The sequence below is a fragment of the Nilaparvata lugens genome, chromosome 10, assembly GCF_014356525.2.
Source record: "Nilaparvata lugens isolate BPH chromosome 10, ASM1435652v1, whole genome shotgun sequence".
Taxonomy (NCBI): domain Eukaryota; kingdom Metazoa; phylum Arthropoda; class Insecta; order Hemiptera; family Delphacidae; genus Nilaparvata; species Nilaparvata lugens.
In genome coordinates, this window is record NC_052513.1 from 12391251 (window position 1) to 12411546 (window position 20296).

The 20296-nt window shown below is 33.4% G+C and overlaps 1 protein-coding gene across 3 annotated transcripts in view; it reads right to left on the reverse strand.

Moving 5' to 3' along the window:
- Positions 1–5274: 5274 nt before the first annotated feature.
- The window catches only part of LOC111048998 (hyccin), a 30102-nt gene continuing 15080 nt past the window's right edge, over positions 5275–20296 (reverse strand). For all 3 annotated transcript variants that reach the window (XM_022334986.2, XM_039436324.1, XM_039436325.1), the window contains exons 5-9: positions 17686–18035; positions 16627–16760; positions 15213–15329; positions 12561–13045; positions 5275–10579 (exon numbers count right to left, since the gene is read on the reverse strand). In XM_022334986.2, coding sequence (XP_022190678.2) covers positions 12579–13045; positions 15213–15329; positions 16627–16760; positions 17686–18035 — 1068 coding nt within the window. In that variant the 3' untranslated portion in view covers positions 5275–10579; positions 12561–12578. The remainder of the gene's footprint in view (positions 10580–12560; positions 13046–15212; positions 15330–16626; positions 16761–17685; positions 18036–20296) is intronic.

The following is a 20296-nucleotide window of genomic DNA, read 5'->3' on the forward strand; positions in this document are numbered from 1 at the left end:
CTTGCTAGTAATATATAAATCAAAAAGAAATGCTCGCAATGCGCAGTACCGTAACCTACAACAAATGAGTACAGTATATCTGGTGTAAACCCAGCAGGCACTAAACAGCAGTAAACAGCTGCGGCAGCCTTCCTTCAAGAACAGAGCAGCTACATCTAGCTCTGCTATAAACAAAAATCGACATGTAGCAGAGCTATATTCTCTTTGATGTTTACCGAAAATTTTGGACAGCTCATTTTCTGCTATATAGCTGAGAAAATAGGGTATATGTGACTAATTACGGCGCAATTGTATCTCAGCTATTTTTGAAGATATCGACTCATTTTTTTTTCAAATAAAAGAGAAAATAAAATAGGTGTCGCTAGCCTAATTTCAACTCAAAAAAACGATTCTAAATAATATTAATGCCACTTCAAAAATCTCAGATGAACTAACCTTATTTTCAGTAGACAATGCCTGTAGTCTTGAATTAATTAATATTTATGCACTCGCAAATAATATAGCATAAACTATAATTATGCTTTATGCAATATTAAAGGATTCGGCTTAAAGCTGTTATATAGCAGATCTCAAGTGTCACTTATTACTTTCCTTGCCCTATTACCATAGGTAAGGAAAGTATTGCTTTCCGAAAAAAATTAAGGTACTCCAATTTCTAAATTTCTATACGTTTCAAGGTCCCCTGAGTCAAAAAAGTGGTTTTTGGGTATTGGTCTGTATGTGTGAGTGTGTGTGTGTGTGTGTGTGTAGTGTGTGTGTGTGTGTGTATGAGTGTACTGTATGTGCGTCTCTGTACACGATATCTCATCTCCCAATTAACGGAATGTATTGAAATTTGGAACTTAAGGTCCTTACACTATAAGGATCCGACACGAACACATTCGATCAAATGCAATTCAATATGGCGGCTAAAATGGCGAAAATGTTGTCAAAAACAGGGTTTTTTGGAATTTCTCGAAAACGGCTCCAACGATTTTGATCAAATTCATACATAGAAAAGTCATTGATAAGCTCTATCAACTGCCACAAGTCTCATATCTGTAAGCATTTCAGGAGCACTGCACCATCTATGCAAAGTTTGATTTTAGATTCGCAATTATCAGGCTTCAGATAAAATTTAAACAAAACATTTCAAGTGGAAAAGATTGATCATAAAAATCTCTACAATTTATTAATGTTCAGTAGCATTTTCACCTAAAAATACTTCAAAACTTTTGAGAACTTCAAAAAAGATGAGTCTAGTCTAGAGCAGCTTTTCACCTTTTGTTCATAGTAAAATGGCTTAACTAATTTGTATGAGGAAGAGGAAACTATACCAGATACGATCACAATCAATTCTACAAAAGAATAAATACAGGGTGATTTTTTAGTCATGTTACCCTATTTTTAATACATGGTAATTTTTCCCTAATAAAGGGAAATTTTGTTTTGTTGCACGAAGTTGGTAGCCCTACTCACTCAGTATACACAAGGCAGTGCGAGTTTATTATCCTTAAGCTGTGTAACATTTTGTGATGATTCCGGTCGTGTTATGAACAGAATGTATTTTACCATAGAACAACGGGTTTTCATTCTGAAACAATATTTTGCTAAGAAATCGATTACTTTTTGTGGGGCTACATTAAGTCTGAGGTCTTCAAAAACAATCCTCACAATATTGATGAACTGAAAGCCAATATTACAGACTTAATCACGAATATTTCCAATATAACTCTGAAAAAGGTTTCTGCTAATATGGTGAAAAGAGTCCGAGCGTGTATAACCTCAATGGGTGGACATTTTGAGCATATGGTGTAATAATTTTAAGTAACTAAGAAATGTGAGTAATAAAATATCAATTTTCTTTTGTAAATAACAAATATTATTTTTTTATTAATACCCAAATTTCCGTTTATAAATTAAATCAAAAATTGGGTAACAGGACTAAAAAATCACCCTGTACAAAAGATAGCTATCTGATATAAAGATAGCCATCACAAAATAGGAAATATTTAAGAAGATGAGATTGTAGACGTTTATAAGAAGGCTGTTGATATTATAAGATTATGCTGAAGATTATTATAGAGATAACATTTTTTCACGCTGTCTCCCACTTGCATATTTAGCGCTTACGTCTTACGTGAGCTATAAAAACAAAGTAAGGCTACAAAGGCAAATCAGCTGATGAAAAATCTTTAAAATATGTAAGCATTTGCTCCAGAGTTCAGGAGCACAAGGTACAGCTTATTCATATAAAAATAAGCAAATAATGCTAATGCTTCTACCTAATGCTCATGAGCAAAACCTTATGTTCCATGCTCATATGCTATGGTTTTATTCATATGGCCCATTGTCATCTCAAAGCAAAACTTAACCTCCCTAACCTTTCCTTTTACATTGAGAAAATTTACATTTCGCGATGAGTTGGATCTTGCCGGCACACAATCACATCAGCTGATCGATACTTGGTTCCAATCATTTGACCGTTAACATTACCGGGTCGTACTCTGTATGTTAGGTTTTGATGATGTGATAATGCCATGCAGTATCTACACTCTCGCAAAGTGCGTGAACTTGGCTAGTGCGGATGGCTGCTTTGCCAAAGCTTGCCTTGGCTTGTCATCGTTCCAATATTTTTTGTCGAGCGAAGGTCAGTGGCCAGCCAAACCAAGACCAACTAGTGCACCTCCTCCAGTTGGTCTTCGCCGAGCATCCACAAATGAACACTGCAGTGTGGATGATAAGACTAACGTGGCCAAGCTTATATAGTGGGGTCCACGTTATAATGACAGTGGAGAAAGATAGGAGAAAAACGTTGCCGATCCTCTATCTTGTCAATGCCTTCTATAGACGGTAGCTGATACAGGTTTATTGAGGTAATATTAACTGTTCATTCTCGTTTAAATAATCAATAATATTTTATTGAGCAAGAAATTATATTTTGCAATAATTTCATAATAAATTTTTATAATTACGATAGAATATTTTGTTAATTCTACATTGTTAAAAGACGATTTGGCAACAGAGCAAAGCGAGAGAGATAGCCCTATCCGCTTTGTTGAATGATAGACAAGGTGAGCAATTATTATATTTTTCAATAATTTCATGATGAATTTCCATAATTAAAATGAAATATTTTGTTAATTAATTATTAATTCAACATTGTTAAAAGACGATCTGACAACAGAGCAAAGCGAGAAAGAGATGACGCTATCCGCTTTGTAGAATGATGGACAAGGATAGCAACACCATTGCTAATCGAACACTGCCATTATAACGTGGACCTCACTATAGGTATTAATATTTTGTGCGTAAACATATCGCTCCAATAAGTGAGCCATCATTTCATTCACCATTCTCAAGCTTGACGCTATTGACGCTACCTACATCAGGACCTCCTAAATAGGTATTTAGGAGGTCCTGCCTTCATTCACCGCTCCACATTATTTTGACCCTAACTGACGGTGAGCTTAAAGTATGGATGAGAGGGAGATAAAAACTTTATGATAATTTAATTTGATTTGTATTAATAACAGCTGTTAGGTAATTATTATAACAATAACACTGATAGTTTAACAAAAACATTTTCTATATAGTGTAGAAATGCAGTATTAAAATTAGGAACTACTAATAGACGCGTATGTACAAACTTAATGTACTTGTTTTACCCCTATACACAGACGTATAGTCTTGTAGGGGTATTCTTGTAATAGTGATACTATTTAAAACTCAATAACTATTATAATAAGGCATGCGGTATTATTTTGATTGGAGAACCTCAATACGAGGACATTATTATTATAGAAATATTCAAGTATACAAAGTAGGTAGTAGTTATTTTAAAACCACCACATGCATTAGAAAAACATGTGTCCACTGTACAATATGCACAGGTATTATGTAATATATCAGGATTTATTTGTTTCTTTCACGGTACGCTACTGATACCTATTATTGTTCTTACTCTAAATACTTCAAAAAAGTAAGTGTACCGCATAGAATAGATTATTGGGTAATCACTTTTTAATTTTCGATGATTTTGTGTGTCGTCGTTCCATGTGAATTTTCAAATGATAAGCTCTGGTGCACTTGTAATCACATAGAAGGCACTTGTGAGGCTTCTCGCCCGTATGTATTCTGATATGTTTCACCAAATCTGAGGATTTGGCAGCTCGAAAATCACAAATTTCACAACTAAATGGTTTGACACCGCTATGTTTGAACATGTGCGCTCTGAGATCGGCAGCTTCAATGCAACTGTAATCACATATCGAGCATTGATTTGGTTTATCAGCAGTGTGCGTTTTCAGATGCCTCTGAAGAAGGTTATTTTTTGTCGCTTTGTAATCACAGAACTGACAAAGGAAGGGTTTTTCACCGGCCCCAAAATACATATAGAATTGTGCAGAAAAATTCTTTTGGGGCTGTTTCCTGAAAAACGACCATTTGACTGGACTACATTATTATAGTGAGGCCCAAATTATGACAGTATAGGATTAACATTGTTGTTGTTATCCTTGTCTATCACTCAACAAAGCAGATAGTGCTATCCTTCTCTAGCTCTGCAGCATTGCCAGATCGTTTTTTAACAATGTAGAAATATAATAAACAAAATATTCAATCTCAATTATAAAAATTAATAGTTATTAATCATTAAAAAATATATTTTCTTGAAGAATAAAATATGATTTGAACAAGAATGAACAGTTAATATTACATTATACCAGTATCAGCTATTCTCTAAAAAGGAGAGAATCGGCAACGCTGTTCTCCTATTTATACCCAATCTTTCTCCACTGCCATTATAACGTTGTATAAAGAAATGATCTTTCCATTACTGCGCACATATAAGATAATAATTTATATTATAATTTGTATAATGTAGTTCACTGGTGTGTATTAAATGAGTTATAGACAGATTTAACGAGGTAGAAGTAGCTACACGTCCACTGCCTATAGATTTAAATCATTCCATTTTCAAAAAAAATATTATTTTCTAACTAGCATTGTGCTGATTCCAGATAAAGCTCGCTTGTTGCAACCCATCAGTAGAATTGGATAATTTTAAATTCAAGGTTGAAATTTTAAATTTGAAATTATTGTGAGCACAATAAAATGACTAAATGGTAAACTTATCAACTTGGGGTCATATGCACCATCTATGTTTTAACACTAATGTAATGTACGATAAAGCCAATATCTGTCTATCTCCGTTTAAACAGAGATGGTGCTTATGGGCCTAGTGACTTATTGACTGATATGGAAATTTTTCAGAAACAATAGGTATCAAAAAAATAGTAAAAATATATTGTTTATTGACAGAAACAATAAATTACAAAGAATAAAAACCAAATCAACAAATATTGAGCGAAATTACAAGAATGATCGATCGGTAAATGTTGGTAACAAATCAGCAAAAATACTTTTATAGTTTGAGTTTATCTTTCTCAAAGAATCCAAGCTTTAATGTTTTTCATAGATCTTTACTATCTGTCATTAAAAAAATTAGCCAGGAGACTTTTTAAAATTTCATGAACTTAAAAGGTTTGATCTTTTTGATCAGTAATGTGAACATTATTTATAATATTCCAAATGCTAAGACCTGCATAGTATAGGCCTACGTTTCAAGACAAAAAAAAAACAAGTTATTAGATGCGATTTCTTGTAACTTTACTCAATTCATTACGTAGCATACAATCAAAAATTTAAAACTATAAATTGTAACAAAAGTAACAACAAACTAATTATTCTAGTTACCACAGTCTAGTACTAGCTAATCAACACCGAAACTATACACAGTATAAAACATTTCTTTTTAAATATAATAGCAACACACATACAATGAAATTGCAGTTAACTAAAGGGCCATCTGGCTTGAAATAATCCGTTATTTTTTGTAATTATATGTGGAATTAATGGATGGAAATATTTTAATAATATTATTTTAGTTTTTTCATAATTATATACGAAAAACAATTTACTTTTTGTTTAAAATAAGCAAGATGTTGATCATTCTTGTATCACGGAATTTTAAAATATTATCGTATTGTATCAATAACAATATATTTTCGAATCTATTGTTAAAACTATTGTAAATTTAGCTACATTCAACTGAAATTTTACTATATGTATGTATAAAATAGAATTAATTCATTGTCCAATTTATTGCTAATCACCAAAGGGAATTTAATGGATAAAAATTTCAATAATAAATACAGTTTAAACATCACCTTCACATAAAAAGAAGAAACAGATTCTCAGTAATTATCTTTTATAAAATAATAACAATATGTACAGAACATTTTGATTAGTAGTGAATGACACATTTGTGATATAAAATAGCTATTTGAATAACTGACTATTGATCTATTACCTACACCATTCAAATAATAATACAAATACAATTATCCATCTCCTTATTCCAAAAGCATAACCAGATAGTGAAAACTTACCTATTTTTATGATCAAGGCAGAAATTTTATAATGCCACCATTATTATCATTACAATTAGCTATCGTACATAAATGCAAACTTCCAAAGTTCATGTAAAAACTATGGTTTTCTTTAAATAATCAGAATGACTAAACCATGAAGCTACACTGAAAATTAAGAATAGGTACAGTATATTCTATTACTAATTAGTTTAGGACGTTTATTCATAAATACTCAAGGTTTCAAGTCTCAACTTGTTTGAAATTGTTTTACTTCCTCTAAGCATGGCTTAAACAGTATACGTATTAATCACAAACAATAATATTACTACACAAACAAGTTCATTAGCATTTCTTGAATAAATGGAACATCACGATTTTCAAGAGCATCACGAAATGAGGAAATTCTCCTAAAAGAATGTAAAGTTGTTTTGATCTGTATGAGCCATACTTATATATTTTATAAATTATTTAAAATGATAAATTTAATCTAATAGATATCGTATTTCAATTTTACAACAGTATCGTAAATAAAAAATTTATTCATACTATACCTCAACAATATACTCATGCTAGTACCTACTTCTGTTAAATATGTATAACTCAACAAGCGTAAAAAATACCGGTACTGTATAATATAAGTAGCCTACGGTATTGTATAATGTTGATTTATAGTCTGAATAAAGTAAGTCAACACCAGAGCTTACAGCCGATCAACTGACGGTATTTCTAGATTGTTTGAAATCACGACTTTGTGATGCAAGCACATGTAATTGAGTATATTATTCAATGTAACAACAATGCTGGCATTAGCTGATGAAGCTAAATTATTCATTTGCATGAACTCTCTCTCTTTCTCTCTCTCTGCAAGTACCACGCAAATGAAAAAACTTGAGCGTTTCAGTCATTGGAAAAGCTGTTGCAGCTTTTAACATGATCATAGCATAAATTTACCATATCGCAAACTTAGGACCAACAGAGCATTTAGGATTCAATGTTATCAAAGTAAACAATTTTAATGACGCTCATAAATTTTTATTAAATGTAGTTTACACATTGATCAGACTGATGCGAATAACAACATGAATAGAAAAGCATCGGCGATTTTTTAATAGTTCTGTCTGATAACACTGACAATACAGGATACTTTGTTGGCCCCAAGTTTACTATAAATGACAACACGAACTGGAAATATAGTTTTTGTGTGTACACACCAGCTACAACAGTTATGTTGCTACAAAATCTGAATTTATGACTGACACGCTGAAACTTTGCATTTGCCTTGTACTATTCAAGGATGGAAACCAGTTGGAGCGGCGAAGATAGCTTCAAGATTGGGTGTTGAATGTGGTGCATGTATAAATGTATAAATGGTGGCACACATAGTTCACCACTATTCGCCACCAGAGTGCGCGCCACCATCTAATTACATGCATTAAATGTAACTCTCAATCATAGAGCTACCTTCGCCTCTCCACCACCCTTTGGGTGTGTGCACACAGAGAGCGGTCTGGCGTTCCGAGTTCCAGTGGTTACTATTGATCGTTCTAACAAGCCACGCGGAATGTCCAACGATTGGCTGAAATTCAGGTGTTGGTGAGAATTAGCCAATCGGGGGACATTGTGGGTTGCGTGTTGGCTTGTTAGAACGATCGTGAGTGACCGACTTTGGAGAAGCATCTATTATGTATATCCTCCATGACCACTCTGACCACTGACAACTTCCAGTGTGTACTCACCATTACTTTGGAAAAGGAAGTTTCAGCAAATGGAATTTTGCTTTACCGCAATGTGACTGACTTAAAATGTACTTTTGAATAAGTGAAATTCTATTAATACTCATCATTAGATTATTGACCAGAATTTCAAGTTGGGATAAAACTTTAGAGAACATTCAATTTATTGTTTAAGTAATACGATATTTTAACATAAACTTCAATCTCGCTCACATGGAACCTTTCGTCTTTCACCTCACTTTAAAATTGTCTTAGATAAAAAAAATTAGTCCTCTCCATGTACATAACAACAATAATATTGTGTATATTGATCTGGAGAACAAAATTCAAGGAAAAACATGAACACAATGTTTTCGTTAGTTTTAGGCCAATCTAATTTCGTACAATGCAATAGTTAAAAAAGCTACATTACAAGAACTTCCCTGAAATCCTCAAGGTATTCTACAGTTATGGCATCATTCAACAGATATAATTAACGGTTACAAGACTCCCAAGTGGAGATTTACTAGAATACTTTCAAAGTTATATCACGTTAAAAGTAGAATTCATCTTTATAACGCGATTGAAACTATTCATGCAAAATTGAATCATCAGATAACTGAGAGAGTAAGCAAATCGGTGATTTTTTTCCATGGGAGTGAAGTTTTCGTCATGCTTTATTAATCAACCATAGTCAGTCAAACGAATTGAAGAATGGTAACGTATCTTAAGAAGTTTCAGTACATATAAATTCTATATTGCTATAATATTGTTGCTAATAAGGATTTGTGTGAATACAAAGTTCAGTTTTCTACTACACGATTGAACAGCAAAGGCCATAGTTTTTAGTATTGTTACTATAAGATTAATACCATTTATACTGACTAACCTCTAATTCACACTAAGAGCAAATGCAAAACTGTACAGAACATCGATTATAAATGTATTGAACAGTTTTATTTTCAACAAGTGATCTTAAAACTAAATTTCATCATCTTTACAAGATTTACAATAACAATAAATATTTATTACAACAAGATTTATATAAATTTCAAGTTCATTCAACAATAATGACTAATTCTTCAACATTAAATAACGCGGGAAATTCATTTGAATGAGTATTTATATATTGAATGCATTGAATAAATATTTCAATTTTCATGATATCATGGGAAAAGATGTTATCCATTTTTTTGTCTTTTTCTCTTCTTTCTATCAGACTATTATAAAGTTTGGAAACTTATTGCAGTTATCAGTACAGCTTCACACTCCATAACGATTTCATAAAAGTGATCATAAACGAAATTTTGTTCAACTCACATTGGAATCAACAAGCAGTAATTGCGAATATTACTTATTTATCGCATTATTCAATAAACATAAAAACGTACAATCGGCTATTATTATTAGAAAATATTCAAATAATAATAGTATGATGCAAAGGCTTTGAAGATGAATCTCCAATTTTTGAATATATCGAGATTTAAATCTCATTTAAATAAAAAGAATTTACGGAAGAACTCAAATTAAAAATTTTAAACGCTTCAATGCTTTCGAATACATTATTTGTTTTTCAACAAAAGATTACTATAATGAATCTTTCATGAATCATATAGATTTTTTAAAAGTATTTTTAGACATGGTTTCAGTATTATTGAAAACCAAGTTCTCGAACCATTTATTGTAGGAGAGTGTTTGCCGAAGATTGTTATATTTGACTAGTGATTTTCTTTTTGCTTCAACTCGTTTCAAATAATAGACATGGTAAATAGCACAAAACAAGTAGTAGATGATTCATTAAAGGAAGTCGTGTCATGAGATATATAAACATTGAACGAGTTGATATAAATAAAGAATCACATCAATGTCTTGTATTCATCAATTGGTAAAAAACGAGTAAATTACTACGAGTCTCTTAAATCTTATAAATTTTATAATTTGTAAGTTTTTATTATCAATTTATGATAGATTGTAAGATCAAAAAGATTAACATTATCATTAACTATAATAAGTATTGCAAGTACATTCCAATATTATAGATTGAAGTAGAATGTATTATTCGATTATATTATTCTTATATACAAGTGATGTGCAAGATTTCATTGATTCCGTGAATTAGATGATCCTGGAATGTGATTTCTATATTCATAAATATATATGTTATTGCATTAGAATAATATGATTCTTACAGGTAACAAAAATATTTTACCAGCGTCTTTTCAAAATAAATAAACTTTACAAATTATATTACATCAAAACTTAATTTTTACAAATTGGTTTTTCAAAATATGTGTATATCTGTTCACAAAAATATAAGGCTAATTCATTACGAATGCATATACTGGATCTATTATCAACTACAATAAACTACAAAATCAATGAACGGTGTAGATGGGTGATGGATCCAAATCAGGGGGAATTGATGATAGTTTATTGGCTTTTCTGTTGTAGAAACTGGAATAGAATATAAAACCTGAGTTAATTTATAATATTTATCAAACAAACATATTCAAAAACGTTGGTATAGCGTAGTCCAAAGCTTGCAAATTTTTGACAAATCTGTCAAGTTAATGACTTTTTGTTAATAATTCGTGTTATTAACTCCAGTGTAAACGCAGCTTCAAATAGCTATAGGGTTAACTGCTTATTCACCTATAGTTTAACTATTCTACCTATGTGTAGTTCAATATGTGATCACATTGGACGCGTATATGAGCAAGTAAATGCACGTTAGGTCATGAATGAGCCATTGAAAGACGTTGTGATTTCCCAAAGAAGAGAACAACTTGAATTTGGGTTTGCTACAATAATAATGTCAGACGGAACCACATGATTAGTGCAGTGGTTGTGACAGTAATCATAGTCGACTAGAATGACTGTGTTCATTATGTTGGAAAGAAGCATTTTGTTTTTTCAACATTTTAAACATTCTAGTCGGCCATGGTGTAACTCACGGCTATCGTACTATCACATAAAAGTTCAAATTTGTTTGCATTTTTCAAATGATGTAGTATGGTGAGGTGAATTGAAAAATATATATTTTTATTGAAATGTCGAATGTGCCTGTAAATAGTCACACACCTAATAGACCGGTTGTCAGCAAGTAGGATAGACTTAAAGATAGGCCAATAGCAAGGTATTTAGACTTACATCTATTAGCCTTGAGCTATCAAAGCTTATACAGATATGAATGGCTCTGATTTTATCAGAGATGGGACAGTTGTATAAGAGCTTAGGCCCGTATGCAGATACTAGGTGTCAATGGAGAAACGTCAGCTGTTTGTTTAAACCCCGTATGAAACACATTATGATAAATGCAACCATATCCACAAGTCAACTTGTATTAGCGTTAAACGTAGTGTTGGCATAATGTCCTTTATTACTTTATTACGCGTGTGTGTGTGTGTGTGTGTGTGTGTGTGTGTGGTGTGTGTGTGTGTGTGTGTGTGTGTGTGTGTGTGTATGTGCGTCTGTATACACGATATCTCATCTCCAAATTAACGGAATGACTTGAAATTTGGAACTTAAGGACCTTACAATATAATGATCCGACACGAATAATTTCGATCAAATGCAATTCAATATGGCGGCTAAAATGGAGAAAATGTTGTCAAAAACAGGGGTTTTCGTGATTTTCTCAAAAACGGCTCCAACGATTTTGATTAAATTCATACCTAAAATAGTCATTGATATGCTCTATCAACTGCCACAAGTCCCATATCTGTAAAAATTTTAGGAGCTCCGCCCCATCCATGCAAAGTTTGATTTTAGATTCTCAATTATCAGGCTTCAGATACAATTTTTAAAAACAAAAAAAATTCGAGTAGAAAAGATTGAGCATGAAAATCCATACAATTAATAAGATAATGTTCAGTAACATTTTCACCTTAAATTGAAAATAAGCACGAAATTCGATAAAATTTGATTATCCAATTGCAAACTGTTGGCAACTTTTGATTCTATTAAATTATTCACTATGAAGAGATAGCAATAGATAGATTTCGTGTCTCCAGCGTTATTGTCCTGTCACCAGCTGGCTCAGATCTTTGTTTATAAGTAGACTTGAGATGCGCGTGAACACTAGCGTCAGGTGATCAATTTTCATAATGGCAAGGAAAGTGGTGTGAGTGCGCCACACCAGATTTTTTTCAAGTTCTCAGAGATTCATCAAGTTCCTAGTTTCTTCATTTTAGGCATAAAATTGGATCTTAATTCGTGGAAGTTAAAATATAACTTATCTTTTAGAGATTTATTATTTATGCAATTTGGGAATATAACAATCTTGGTCTAGGCCTGTTGCTCTCTCCCATTCATATCTTGATTTTGATTTGTAATTGTCTTGATGAATAAATGAAATGACTATATGACAGTTTGATTTTGTACATAGACTACAATTATTCTAAAAGAGAAATATCTAGTATGATTTGAAGTTTACCTGAAAATGAAGCAGAACTCAGACAGAGCTGACCTGCATAGAGCGGCTGACATCGATGTCAATGGACTGACTGCCCGCCAGCCCCCCCTGACCCCCTTTGCGCAGGTTTATCGGCGTCGATATGTCGGTGCCGTTTTCAGATATCGTCAGTGCGGTCATCTCTGACGCGAGGTCGCCATTCTCCTCCGGCTCCGACATGTCACCTGACCCATTCACTAAGCCCCCTCCCCCTCCTCCTCCACCCGAGGCACCCTTGATCGAGCCCCCACCCCCACTCCCCTTCGTGCTGCCACTACTCGACGTTTTCGTCAGCTTTTCTTTGGTTTTCTTGCCGAAACTGACCGCCATTTTTGGAAGACTGCGTCGTGTGGCCACTTCCGGCGCTATCCCCCCCGACCCCCCACCTATCCCCCCGCTATCTTCTTTCTCCTCCGATATTGAACCCAGGCCTTCGCCTTCTTTCGGCACTTGGATTGGAATATCGTCTGAAAAATTAGAATTGTAATTTTATTATCATCGGGATGCAAAACTTGGAAAAACAGAAAAAAGATTAATCCTTAATTTTTCATCAGTGATAATGAAATTTGCATAGAAACTTGGAATTTGTTTGTAAATATATTTAGAACCAATAACTACTTATATCAACCAAATAGCGGTTTGACTCAGTGTTCGCGCTTAGATAAGAACCAAGCGCGTGCTACTCCCGTTGGAAGGGTAGCCAACTCCTCTGAATATGATTTGAAAAAAAGATTTGATTTGAGTTGAACCCCCGCTTCCCCGGTTCGGAACCCATCTAAAACTGTAGGTTCACTCATCTCTCATCATCATCCGCCTCATTACCCACGCACAAGCCTAGGGCTCATGTGGGCATCAACCTCACCAAAAAATGTAATTAAGCACATTCTCAATTATTGATTGCCTACTTTTTTAATCTGAAATTGAAAATTCATCTTCATATATGCTGCTATCTAATAAGATCAATAAATCAACAAACGAATATAAATGTTAATCCTACTACTCAATGCTTTTCTAGGAATTAAGATGAAAATATCATTTTCTAATACAGTAAGTATACATTTAAAATACAGTATTACACATTTTACAAGTGAAAGAGAAGTATTTTAATTCTAGATTATATGAACAACCAGGTCTAAACACTCTAATTACATTATGGAATATATAGTATCAACTAGACACAATAAAAGGTAAATATGTATGAAAGGTATTGTCTATGAATAAATGAATGATGGAATAACTTGTCGAACCTTACAAAGATGAACATTTTCGATTTCCGCAATACAAACGTATTCCAATTATTTCAAGAGCACATGGTGATTCAAGATGAGTGAAGGATTTGAACAATAATATAGCTTAGAACTTTTAATTGAAATTTGAATAGGAAAAATAGAATTTTCTTATTTTTTGCTTCTTGTCTACCCTTCAACAATAGTTTTATATTCACAATATCACAATAGATCAAGCTTCCTTTATCTGTATCGTATTTAGAAATCATAAAAGATAGATAATGGATCAAATATAAAATTCACTATCTTAAAATTTGTTGATTGAGTTTTGAATTTTTTATTCTATGCAGTAAAAGACTGACCATCATCCTAGAACTCATCATAGCTAATTAGGGTTATCGTTTGAACTTGATCTACAATAATCAAATTGATTATTTTCTTATTTTTTGCTTCTTGTCTACCCTTCAACAATAGTTTTATATTCACAATATCACAATAGATCAAGCTTCCTTTATCTGTATCGTATTTATAAATCATAAAAGATAGATAATGGATCAAATATAAAATTCACTATCTTAAAATTTGTTGATTGAGTTTTGAATTTTTTATTCTATGCAGTAAAAGACTGACCATCATCCTAGAACTCATCATAGCTAATTAGGGTTATCGTTTGAACTTTATCTACAATAATCAAATTGATTCAAGTCATAATTCATTTAAGTAAAAAACGCAAAGATAATGAAGCTCTTGGAAGCAACTCTATTCGGCTATTTTTAAATCTATCAACTAATCTTAAATTGAGAAGTAGAAGGTTGTTGACCAGATTCAATTGATTTATTCAGATTTTATAAAAATTGATATTTTTATTTCCAATAATGTTATTCCAAAAGTCCTTCTATCAAATTCAATCAAGAAGCAAAAATTTCAATTCTGTACAATAGCACACGAGGATGCGTCTTTCACAGCTCTTCCTCTTTTATCTGTGGATGCAACCAGAAGATAAATATAAACTTTTCTGGTTTATTATCAATCTAAGATCACTTAAACAAGGAAAGTAAAGACTGTTTCATTTCGTTCAGTGCAATCGAGTTTTTGAAGACTGATAGGACTCTTCCAATATGACATATGCTAAACTAAGATTTGATTCAAGCATCGTTAAAGTATACTTCCTAAATACTACTGTACTAAATGCTTGATTACTGGCTCAAATAGTGGTAATCTATTTTTAATGAACTTTTACAATCTGAACTCATGTAGAAAGTAGTCTAATAATAAACGGCTTATATAATTGGGCTTAATATTATTTTATAGGCCTAACATGAAACATCCAACAGAATATCATAGCTAAGTTTCAAAAAATGAATTATTAAACATTCGAATTGAAGAAAAACATTGTTCAATATTTTACCTGGTAATTTTTTCGTCCTGAAAGAGGCATTGGTGATCATAGATTTGGAGACAGTTGTGGTGTTTGTAGCTGGCGATATGGCCATACTGATTCCCATTGGCGCATCACTAGTTTGACCTGCAACAATTAAATTCCAAATGAATACGTTTCCACAAACATCACTTCAAACAAAAGACCATAGATCACAATCTATACTCATAAATAATAAGTCTTTTCTCGATAAGACAAACCTGAGTTATTTATAATTAACATTATTTTATTTTTGTTAGGTTTAACCAGTAGAAACAAGGAGAGAAGGATGAAGCTTGAACACTATATTTGTGAAATCTATTATAAGTATTATACCTCTTATACATAAGTACAGAGACCTAGATACCGTGACTCCGAGATGATTTGAAACTTTTAATCGACCGCAAGTGTCAAACTCTCAAGGTCCTACTACAATAGAACCTAGATGCACTGACACGTTGAGTGTGTGACGCGCTCCGGTACAGTACAGTTCCCTATTTTACAAACATCTAATATGATGAAAATATATGTATATATTCATCCAACCTCAATGTAGAAAACCACAAAAAGTTTATGCTGTTCAAAGACCTGACAAGATGAAGTAGAATAGAGATTTACTGTCTTGAACTGACAGTTTTTAAACTTTGGAGTTTCAATAGTTATTTGTGCAACTAGTGCGCAAAGTGACAGTTTGCTGCACCGAAAGAAACGTTTACGCCCGAGCCGTAGGCGAGGGCGGAATGGTTTCTTGAGTGCAGCAGAGGAACTTTGCGCACGCATTTCACATTAAGTTTTTCCTACAGTTACCATTGAATATGAAAAGTGGGTAATTATGGGTAAAATTGCCTGAAATGCATCAAATGTTTTTCTGTGTAATTTTATTATTGATAAAAACCTTAATCCTAAAATCCTAAAGTCCTCGTTGTCCTTGGTTATAATATATAATGAATAATAATTAGCGCGTTGTGCTTGGTTGCACGTCTGCTCACTATAGCAGCCACAGCAGTCACTGTTACCAACTTCATTTTGATTTTGCTGCACTGTTGCTCCATATAACCTACTAAGTATTTTGCGTTGCCATGTTGCAAATCTGGAGTGCAGAAAAATTTTTCCCGCACTAGAGCGGAAAAGTGATTCTTTGCGTTCTGTAATCAGTGCAGCAATGGCCATTTTTCAACGTAACTGTAGGAAAAAACTATTTTAATGTATTCCACCACATGTAACTCTACACCATATAAACACTCCTTTAATTCTCACCGACTGGTAGACTAAACCAATACTAGTGAAAGATGATCAAGAGTAGAAGTTATGCGATGCGGAATATAGACAAAAATAAATTTGTTTAAATGGAAGCCATCAAATTATTCAATAATTAGTTACAAGTTTAATGAGAATTTTGTGTTACCAGCATGCATAAAGTGTGAACAGCAATTCTTGATGGCATTGGTTACAAGAAGAACATCGGTGTAGCACTGATAGCAGGCGCGCTGATGCAAGTCTTCCACTGCTTGAATGGCAACGTAGCTGTAATCGTTGAACCTACAAACCACAATAACATCTCATATTAACCAATATTATGCAACTTGTAAATAGTTTAAAAAGTGAAGAGAATTATAAAATTAATGTCTAAATATATAATGTCTCCTTGATAATGTCTACCTGTGTTGAGACAGCTTTTTATATTATATTTTGTAATAATAATAATTTATTTGTAACTAACTTGATTTTTATTCAAGTAAATTTTAATCCGGGATTGGAATATTTCAGCACATAAAAACTTTGAACAAAATTTGAATCTATTTACTTGGAAGTAGCTACACCACAATAAATTTTTGTCTCAAATAAAATAAAAAGGGAACTGAAAATTCTATGCAACGAAAAAAAAATGGAATATTTATTTGATAATCAGGTTTGGTTTGAATACGAATATTCTATTCCAGTGGGTAACACAGAATTAATGCATGAAGATCAAAGATAGAATCCGGGCCTTGATACATTAAGCAAATAGCTATTATAGTTCATTAGTTACTTCTTTTCCATTGTACTGTTTGAAGGCAAATTTAAATCAAGTTTCATAACTACACTAAACTTTCATTTTATCTTCTCTCTTCAAGAAATCATCATAAATAGAAGCAATGGAAGATTTATTAGAAATTGCTGGAATATTATAACCGTATAATAATGATTTCAAAAATCCAATGAAAGCTATATAAATAGAACTAAGGACTTCTGCTACTGCAAATACTGACCGAAGAACTAAATAGCAGAAGGAAATTTGAAGAATGTAATAGCCCAAAAACTGTGCCCAGATAGATTTCATGGGATATTTGAAATAATTATTCTACAGTAATAAATAGAAACGTTTGTATTCTCATTCATGCCCTCATCATCACCTAGGCTTAAAACACGTGTAGAAAGTTGCCTTTGTAAATAATATTGACTGCTAACTTTCAGTTTGACTCACATGGCAAAATAGACGCTATGCAGCAGTTCGAGCAAGAGCTGCGGTGTGACGGGGATGCGAGGCAGCACACGCGGCACGTCGCTGCTGTAGGAGACTCGCTTGCCGGGCTTGTTGAAGCCCTGCGTGACCAGCTTGGAGGCGGCCTTGCACAGCTGGTCGAGCGCCTGCTTTGGCAGCTGACTCAGCTGGCGGTTGTAGACGAACAGCAGTGCCGTCGTCACTGTCAGCCGGTTCTGGGCGATGATGCGCTCCACCTGGGGCAGTGGACCCCATCGCACCAGCGACGAGTTGCACTCCTCCAGGCGGCGCAGTGCGCTCTCGGTCAGCGACGCCGGCGCCAAACTCATTGGCTGCCACACAACCATACACAAAAGATAAATAAATATTTACTTATAAAATTTAATTTTTAATTTTAATTTATATTATTTTTCGTAATGAACTGTAAAGTAGTAGATGAGAATCGAACTGGCTCTGATAAAAGGTTTCAAAAGAGATCATATTTTGATAGCGCATCCCCTCACTCACCCTTTCCCTTAGCAAGCCACCAGCCGGCAGTCGCCACCTCATACCAGTCTGCCTACAACTTCTGTGGGAACCGTGTCGCAAAACGCCGTCTGAATCGCAAGGTATTGGCCGCTTGCCACTGTTAATTATTTCTATTGTCTGGAACTCCCTTGTAAAATCGCGGTCCTCCGTAATCCCACAAAATCCAACAAGTTATGCATTATTTTCCTTATATACATTTCATTCTGAGTATTACTGTGTATGTCATATTATGTTGTAATGAAATTCATTCATTTATTCATTGTACAAAATACTACAATCATAATATAATTATGATATTGGCGGAAAAACTAGGCTGAGTCTGTACTATATTTTATCTGATACAATATATCAGAAATAAAGTTGATAGGATAAATGTATTTTTGAAAGCTGAATCTCCACATGTTGTTGTTTTTACAGAACATGGACTCACAGATGCTGAAATATCACAGTTGAAATTTGATGGCTACATCATAGTTTGTATTCTAGCAAAAAATACTGTTAAAGTCCGTAAACTCCCTTACCTAGATAGTTGTTCGATTGAAATGGATATGGAAATAACTGGAGTGGGAATAGGAAAGGGTAGAGAGAAGTTTGTAATTGTTGGAGTATACAGATCACCAAATGGAGAGTGGAATAATTTCTGTGATCGAATTGATACAGTTTTGTATGATCTGACAAACAAGTATGATAATATAATAATTGCTGGCGATTTCAATGTGGATCTGAATGTGAAGAGCTCTATGAGTGATACGTTTAGAGACATATTTACTGTGAATAATCTTACCATAAAAGTGAATAAGTTCACTAGAATCACTAGAAACTCACAAACAATAATCGATAATATAATCACCAACATAAATGACTGTGAAGTGGCAGTGAGAAGCTCTGAACTATCCGATCACACATTTCAGTTTTTGAAAGTGACCAGTGATTTGTATGTAGCTGAAAAAATGAAAAGATGTATTGAAGAAATTAGAGAAATGTCCACAAGTAACCTGAACTGTCTTAATAACCATTTATCCAGAGAGAAGTGGAGAAGTATGTATAGTGAGGTTGATCCAGGCAATCAGTTTTTGGAATTTTCAAAAACGCTTGATTATTATTTCAATGTTTCCTGTCCAATAAAGAGAATAAAGAGAAAATGAGCTGTACGGAAAATAAAAATAAGTGGATCACTGAGGATATATTACAATTGAGACAGGATGTAAGAAATGCTTTCAAATTATTCTCGCAGAGTAGAGATGCAACAAAAGAGAGAGAGTACATGAACTTGAAAAAGCACTATACAAATGCGATAAGAAGAGCAAAAAGCAATTACGTTGTGGATACTTTGAGTGCGTCAAATAACCTGAATAAATGTGTATGGAGGATCATAAATGATGAAAAAACTGGATCAAGGCAAACAAATGGTAACAGGTACATTGGTAGTATGAAAACAAAAGAGGGCAATGTTTTGAAAGATGGAAACGAGATTTGTGAATATCTAAATAAGTTCTTCCAGGAAGTTGGCTCAAACATTGAAGACTCAGTTTTGGATGGTTTTACCCAATCATGTGTTGAAACAGAAAATGACTCAAGCCATATTGAAAAGATGGTTGTTGCTCCTTTCACAGAAACAGAAATTCTCGAAATTATTGATTCCCTGAAGAGTAAGAGGGCAACTGGTCTTGATGGGATCTCAACTGTTGTTATAAAAAGTTGTAAAAAGTATTTAATTGCTCCATTAACAGTATTGGTGAATAAGTCCTTGGAGTGTGGTGTATTTCCTCAGAAATTGAAAGAGTCGAAGATAGTACCAATCCACAAGAGTGGCGAAGAAAATCTGGCAAATAATTTTCGACCAATCACTATAGGGAATGCACTGGGTAAAATCTATGAAAAAGCAATGTTAATTCGTTTTGTGGAGCATTTGTTTCGAAATGGAATTTTGTCATCCGAGCAACATGGATTTCAGAAGGATAAATCAACCAGGTCAGCCATTGCGTCTCTTGTGGAGAATGTAATAGATAGAATGGATAATGGTGAAAGGGCAGTGGGAGTTTTTCTCGATATGAGCAAAGCATTC